Source organism: Trichechus manatus, unplaced genomic scaffold (genome assembly GCF_000243295.1).
Source record: "Trichechus manatus latirostris isolate Lorelei unplaced genomic scaffold, TriManLat1.0 scaffold00026, whole genome shotgun sequence".
Classification (NCBI taxonomy): Eukaryota; Metazoa; Chordata; class Mammalia; order Sirenia; family Trichechidae; genus Trichechus; species Trichechus manatus.
In genome coordinates, this window is record NW_004443962.1 from 7,883,266 (window position 1) to 7,890,710 (window position 7,445).

A 7,445-nucleotide genomic window follows, 5' to 3' on the forward strand; every position below is an offset into this window, starting at 1 on the left:
TATATATATATATCCTCCTCTCTCAACACAGCCCCCTGATGGTGAAGTGGTTAAGAGCTTAGGCTGAACCAAAAGGTTGGCAGTTCGAATCCATCAGCTGCTCCACGGAAACCCTACGGGGAAGATTCTGTCCTACAGGGTCACTATGAGTCGGAATTGACTCAACAACAACAACCACCTCTCTCAATACACCCTACATCTTTTCACTTTCGTTTCTTTGCCAATAAAATGTATACACTGGCTTATCTCAAAGGATAATGAAGACTAAATGGGGTAAAACACAAACACACACACAAAGAAAAACATCTATCTTATCATTTAGCCAGGCAAAGAGAAAGCTGAAAGAGTGGTCGAAGAGAGCCTAACTCTGTAAGTTTTTTTTTTCCTTTAAGTTTTTGAAGGGTGCTATCTCCAGAGGGAAAAATGGCAGGTAGCATAAAATTATAACAACATGGAGTCTGATTACACATCAGGAAGAATTTCTTAGCCACATCAGTGATTACAGTAGGTTAGTTTGCCAGGTAAAACAGCTATCTTATTCCCTCCAGCCAAAACAAATCCACTATATTTTGATCACAAAACCTTAGCCTCAGAAGGGACTAAACTCAAACAGGTAACACAGGAACCTCTCTGACTGTTATGTGAGGTCACACAATCTCCCAAACTCTTCCAGTATGGATGTCCACTAGTTTACAAGGTGGCCCATTTCATCAATGGACAACCCCACCATTAAAGTTCCTCCTTGAGCAGAAACTTGTCTCCTGTAACCTCATCTGTGAATTCTACCCTCTGGAGCAACATGGAATCGGTTCTCACTTTTATATATGGCACTGCTCAAGATATCTGAAAACAGCTATCATGTCCCAGAACAATGTTCTACTTTCCAAGTGAAATGATGTCTGTTCTTTTATTCTTATTCTAAACATGTCTAGCAGGCTTTGATGTAGTCCTTAGTCGAGGCCAGGGCCATACTTCCAAGTCTGGGGACCATACCTCCAAATAGGGCAAAATGGTTTCTGTCTGCTGGATATTCTTGGTGCTACTCAGTCTCTGAATTGGTCAGGAATCAAACTGACCAAGATTCTGAGAATAAGAAAAACTCAAATTATGTAGGCTCAAGAAAACAAATTCTTGGGGACTAGAGACTGTCTAGTTTTCAAAACCCGTGAAAGGATACTTCACAAGGCTCCAGGAAGGATGCGTGTCGAAGTCCCTTCCTGGTGGAGGGTTCGGGGTCCCAGTCTAAGTACCTCATCGGCACTGTCTCCTTGAGGGGTTGTCTCATCCCCAGGCTTGGGAGATCCCAGGTCAAAGCTCTTCCGGCCATCTCGTACTTTCTTCTGCTTTTTGATGTTCCCATCTGCTTTCCCACTGTTGAGCCGGCGCACAGGACTCGTCAGCCATTTCTTAAGCGTGTTGGTGGAACGCTTGGGACCGGGGGAACTGTGGATGGAGTTCAGGGAGGGCTGAGCCTGCAGGTTAGCCACTGACTCAGACTTGCCTCCATTTTCACTTGAGGAATGAGAGTATGCATCTGAGGAGAAAGAACAGACAGACAGAGCCGTGTCAGGGGTAGTGAAGGCAGGCTGCCAATCTAAGAACCAATCCTGAGGAAGCTAGGGCATAAGACAGAATGTCAAGGCCAGCTGCAGGCGAGGAAACCCTCCCAACAACAGCAGGAATGACCGCCATTCACCCAATTTTTCTGTGCTAGGAAATGTTCCAGGTGCTGTGGATTCAGGAATAAACAGAAGGCAAAGACTCCTGCCTTCATGGAATTTATATTATGGTGGGAAATACATATAATAGACCATAACAACAGCAGAATAAGTAAAATATAAAGTATGGCAGATGATAAGAAGTACTGTGTTGAAAAACAGAGCCGGGAAAGGAGATAAGGAATTCTGGGTTGGAAGTAACCAAACCACACCAAACCCACTGTTGTCAAGTCGATTCTCGTAGCAACTCTATAGGACAGAGTAGAGCTGTCCCATACGGTTTCCAAGGAGTGGCTAGAGGATTTGAACTGCCGACCTTTTGGTTAGCAGCCAATCTCTTAACCACTGTACCACCAGGGTGTGGGAGTAGGAGATACAAATTAAACAGCTTGGTCGGTGAAGACCCCATGAGGGGACATGTGAGTAAAAATCATCTTAGTTATATAGTGCTGCTGTAACAGAAATACCACAAGTAGATGGCTTTAAAGAATAGAAATTTATTTTCTCACAGTTTAGAGTCAATTTCGATTCATAAACCCAAAAACAAATCCCACTGCTGTTGAATCGATTCTGACTCATAGCAATCCAATAGGACAGAGCAGAACCACCCCACAGGGTTTCCAAGGCTGTACTCTTACAAGAGCAGACTGCTACGTCTTCCTCCCATGAAGCAGCTGGTGGGTTCAAATGGCCGACCTTTTGGTTAGCAGCAGCTCACTTTAACCACCACGCCACCAGGGCATAATGACCCTACATGACAGAGTAAAACTGTCCCATAGGGTTTTCTAGGCTCTAATCTTTATGGGAGCAGATCACCAGGTATTTTCTCCCATGAGGCCACTGGTGGGTTTGAACCACCATCCTTTTGGTTAGCAGCCAAACGCTTTAACTATTGCACCACCAGGGATCCTTAGAAGGCTACAAGTCTGAATTCTGGGCACTGGCTCTAGGGAAGGCTCGCTCTGTCTGTCGGCTCTGGGGGAAGAGCTTTGTCTCAGCTTCTCTAGCCCCAGAGTTCCTAGGTTCCTTGACGTTCTCCACATGACATCTATCCTTCCCTTGTTTGTGTTTGCTTGTCTCTGTGTCTATACTGCTCTTGATATCACTAAGAAGTGGGTTGTATTATCATTCTCCCTTAATAGAAGAAGAAATGCAGACTTAGCCAACTTCTCTAAGGACATTTAACTCACAGGGGAAGAAGCAAGACTTGAACCCCAGGTAGCCAGACTTCAGTACTAGACTTCCCAGGAGTAGTAGCTCCCAGGTACTGAGCCCTCGGAGGTCTGTGCCAAGCCCAGTTCTCTAGTTCACCCTGAACGTGGGGCCAGGGATGAGGCCAGAGGGAGGGCAAGTCCTGGGGAAGCCACTCTGGGGTGGAGCAGAGGAGCTATCAGAGGCACCTGTGGGCATGCAGGGAAAACAAATCTGATAAACTTCATTTGTTGTTGTTGTGTGCCATTGACTGTGTTGCTATGAATAGAAGTGCCCCATAGGGTTTTCTGGGCTATAATCCTTTTTCTTAAATTAAAAATTTAATTTTAAATATAAATATTAGAGAACACTTTGAAAAGACAGGTAGAGGGTACTGTTAAAGGAAACAAACTCTGATGTGATAAATTTTAAAAATGTGAGACTCACTGCTCATGGCCGCCACCTATCACCCGGTCCCCCCATCACCTGGTCCCCCTGGCCCCCCCAACGAGGGCTTCAGGACTCCCTCTGACTGCAGCCCCTAAGGTGAGGCCAACCTCAGAAGACAGGATTTGCTGCTGAAGCAACAAGCCGCTTCTATGCCCTGCTTTGCTTCTTCTCCAGCAGTTAGGATTTCCTTTACTGGTCTGGAGGCAGTAAGAAAGCCTTTGAAATCCTCAACCCCTAAACACCCATTTTCGTGTCAGCCCAGCAGCCGAGACCATGTTGCTGATGGCAGACCAGATTTTTTTTTTAAAGCTTTTTACAGTGTACATATATATATATATATTTGAATTTTATTGTGCTTTATGTGAAAGTTTACAGTGCAAATTAATTTCTTATTAAAAAATTTATACACAAACTATTTTGTGACATTGGTTGCAATCCCCGCAATATGCTAGCGCTCTCTGCCTTTCCACCCTGGGTTCCCTGAGTCCATTCATCCAGGTTTCCTGTCCCTTCCTGCCTTCTTGTCTTTGCTTTTGGGCAGGTGTTAGCCATTTGGTCTCTTATACTTGATTGGGCTAAGCAGCACGTTCCTCACATGTGTTACCGTTTGTTTTATAGGCCTGTCTAATCTTTGGCTGAAAGGTGGACTTTGGGAGTGGCTTCAGTTCTGAGTTATCAGGGTATCTGGGGATGGCTGTAATCTTTACAGGAGCAGATCACCAGGTCTCTCTCCCCTAGAGCTGCTAGATAGGTTCTAACTTCCAACTTTTCAGTTAGCAGCCAAGCGCTTAACTGTTGCACCACCAGGGCTCCCAAATTCTTCACTTGAATAGCCATTAAACTCTAAGGAAATCAGCACTGGTGTCCACCCACTCTGGCTTTATAGAATAGCTTTGAGCTATTCAAAAGAAAGCCCTTTAAGCCCACTTCGGATCTCTTTTAGCTCTTGTTGCTCGGGGATGCTCTTCTTCTTTCTAGCAGTGCTCAGAAAGCTAGGGTCCCAAGACCTTCCAAAAGTTACATAGTCACACAGGGGCATTAGCATGCGAATCAAGATCATAAGCAAGAATTACCAACCAATAAAAATGTCATGGAGCATCTTTCAGGTAGTGAATCCTGAAGATACATAAGACAATAGATTTTGTTTTCATAGACCTCTATGTAGCTACACACACACAAATACACACACAAAAGAGAAAGAGAGAGAACAAAAAGAGGGAGAAAGCGCTTGTAAAGTAAAGATGAATTCACAAGGCAGTATGTGATTAATTGCCGAAGGACTGGTATGGGCTCTAGACGATAAGTAAGCCGAGTTCAGAGGAGAGTCAGATCAATGTAGGCAGGATTGTCTGAAAAGGTTTAATGGAAGAGATGTGTCTGAGTAGAGAGAAGGGAGGAAGAAATTCTAAAACGGGGAAACAGCAGGGACAAAAGCAGAGAGGCAGGAAAATTGAAAAGTAAGTTAACATAGCCCATAAGTAGATCCTTTCAAATGAAATAATGATTAAGGGAGAAGGGGTAACTGGATAGAAAGATTAGTGAGGACATTTAATAATAAACCAGAGATTGGGAGATGCAACTGGGAAATGACATGATAAAAAAGGGTTTTTAAAAATTAATATGGCAACTGTATACAGCATGGCCTGCAGAAGAAGGGATTAGAATCCAAAAGGCCACACTAGGGCTGTGGAACAACGAGTACATTTCACAGCAGAAGTGGTACCTTTTAGCATCTGGATGACAAATCAAAGGTAAATCATCTGTGTATGCTTCCTCTTGCCATCACAACAACGGCCTTGGGAGAATATGTGATCAGCTTTCCCTCCCCCAGCCCCCACAGTGTGCCAAGCCTAGTTTGCAAAACTAATATTTAAACCAAACACATGAATAGGTACTTAAATTATTACAGTGGCTTTTTCATATCTATTAATAAGAAGCCCTGGAGGTGTAACAGTTAAGTGCTCAGCTGCTAAAAGAAAGGTTGGCAGTTTGAACTCACCCAGTGGCTCTGCGGAAAAAAGACCTGGTGATCTGCTCCCATAAAGATTATAGCCTAGAAAACCCTATAGCGCATTTCTACTCTGCCACATGGGGTCACTATGAGTCAAAATCGACTTGACAGCACCTAACAACAACAGTCTCATATACTGAGTCATTTTTAACTCCAGTGACTTTGCCCTAGACTTGAAGTCCCATCTGGCCTTGGAAGCCCTCTGGCCTAGAGGTAGCCCATTGAGAAGGAACAAAAATCCTGAAATAAGGTGAATACTTTTGCCAATCGAGAGCCTTCTCCAGCCTCTACAATTGGCTGATTTTGTGAGCACGAAGCTCAGGCCATTGGCCCTGTGGAGACTTTCCCAGATTTTGCTGGAGTTTTGAGTATACTTTGGAAAACAACAGCAGAATATTTGCATAAAAAAGCACAAAAAAGAAAAAAAAAAAAAACCCAAAAGAGCCCCCCAAGTTCCCTGGATTGTTCTGCTCAAGGAAATATTTGGGGATTGACTGACTTGGTTGGCGTTCCTTAAAGGACAAAGCTGTAATCTTATCTCAGAAAATTCCTTGCCGGTTGTGGTCTTGGGTATGTTGACATTGTTTCTGAAGTGTTTGGTATGGGTCAAACTCCCACTCTAAGAGGCCTGGGTGATAAACATCTCCTGAGCACTGGTAGTAGAACCAGCTCTTTTCTGCTATTTTTCTGCTGATAAGCTGCAGACACTCTTCATTCACCAGGCCCCTGTGATACCACATAGCTCTACTGAATCCAAGCCTTCAAAATTTAGATTTGTCAGCATATACTGTGTCAGCAGAACCAGAGACCTAGCCACATTAGCTGTGCCCTGTGTTACTAGGGGGAGCCCCTGGGTGGTGCAAATGGTTAACACACTTGGCTGCTAACCAAAAGGTTAGAGGTTTGAGTCCACCCAGAGGTGCCTTGGAAGAAAGTTCTGGCTATCTACGTCCAAAAAATTAGCCACTGAAAGCCCTGTGGAGCACAGATCTACCATGACACACATGGGGTCACCATGAGTTGGGATCAACTTGACGGCAACCGTTTTGTGAGTGTGTGTGTGTTACTAGGTATGACAGATGACATGCTATTCAAGGTTTCTGTTCATGGTAAATTACAGCCTGATGTTGAGATTCATGCATGCATTGTTCTGAATGATCATTCCTCTTCCCCAACTATCATTTGTTTCTGCTTTGTTGCTTTCTCTACAAATTAATAGCAAGGGTACAAATTACAAAGTACAAATTAAAAATCAAGAGTATTTCTACTTCTGTTATTTCAAGTTTATTCTACGAAAACAATCGGAGCCATTCAACCATGGCCCTAGAGAATCCACGAGTTGGAAGCAATCTATAACTTATCATCTAGTTAGTGTTATCTTGAGAGGGAACCATATCTAAACCCCTTTAATGCATGGTTATAAATCATATTGTGGCATCACTCACCTAGAAATATCTACTTAGTTTATTGCTTCTTCAGAAGAAGATTGGCATGCTCGTTCCATGTTTGGAAGATGGCTACATTTAGCTGTTTGAGAATTTATTCTAATACCTTCCAGGCATGACAATCAAATGACTGATTTGTAATGAGGGCGACAACAATAGTATTGTTACCTCATCAAATCTTCCCCAGTTGAGGTAGATACTATTTATTATGATTCCTGTCTTAGGACACAGAAAATGAGTGTGCCTCTGGAAACTGAGGCTCATAGTTAGTAATTGGCAGAGGTAAGCTTTAAACCTAGGCCTGACTCCACTGCACATATACTCGTATTTCTACATCTGGGTTCACGCCAGGTACTCATTTCACTTTCTATAATTATTTTTAAGAGGAGCATTGAGTCACTAGTCTATTTCACATTTCCAATTATAAAATTTCAATACTGAGAAGAGTCTCACAGTTTACCTCGCTAGTATTACAGATGAGGTTTAAATAGGGGAAGTCCATGGTCACAGGTTAGCTAGGACCAGAATCCAGACATAGCAGATGCTTCACTGACAGCTGGTTTAAAGTAGCTGGGATGACAAATGTGTCCCTGGACACTGCAGGCAGTAAGTAGTTTCTGGTTGTCTGGC

General features: G+C 43.4%; 1 protein-coding gene across 3 annotated transcripts in view; it reads right to left on the reverse strand.

Annotated features, from left to right (window-relative positions):
• KALRN (kalirin RhoGEF kinase) overlaps window positions 1–7,445 on the reverse strand; it is a 789,193-nt gene that overhangs the window by 83,265 nt on the left and 698,483 nt on the right. For all 3 annotated transcript variants that reach the window (XM_023728787.1, XM_004373615.1, XM_023728788.1), the window contains one exon: window positions 1,251–1,534. In XM_023728787.1, the coding sequence (XP_023584555.1) occupies window positions 1,251–1,534 (284 nt within the window). The remainder of the gene's footprint in view (window positions 1–1,250; window positions 1,535–7,445) is intronic.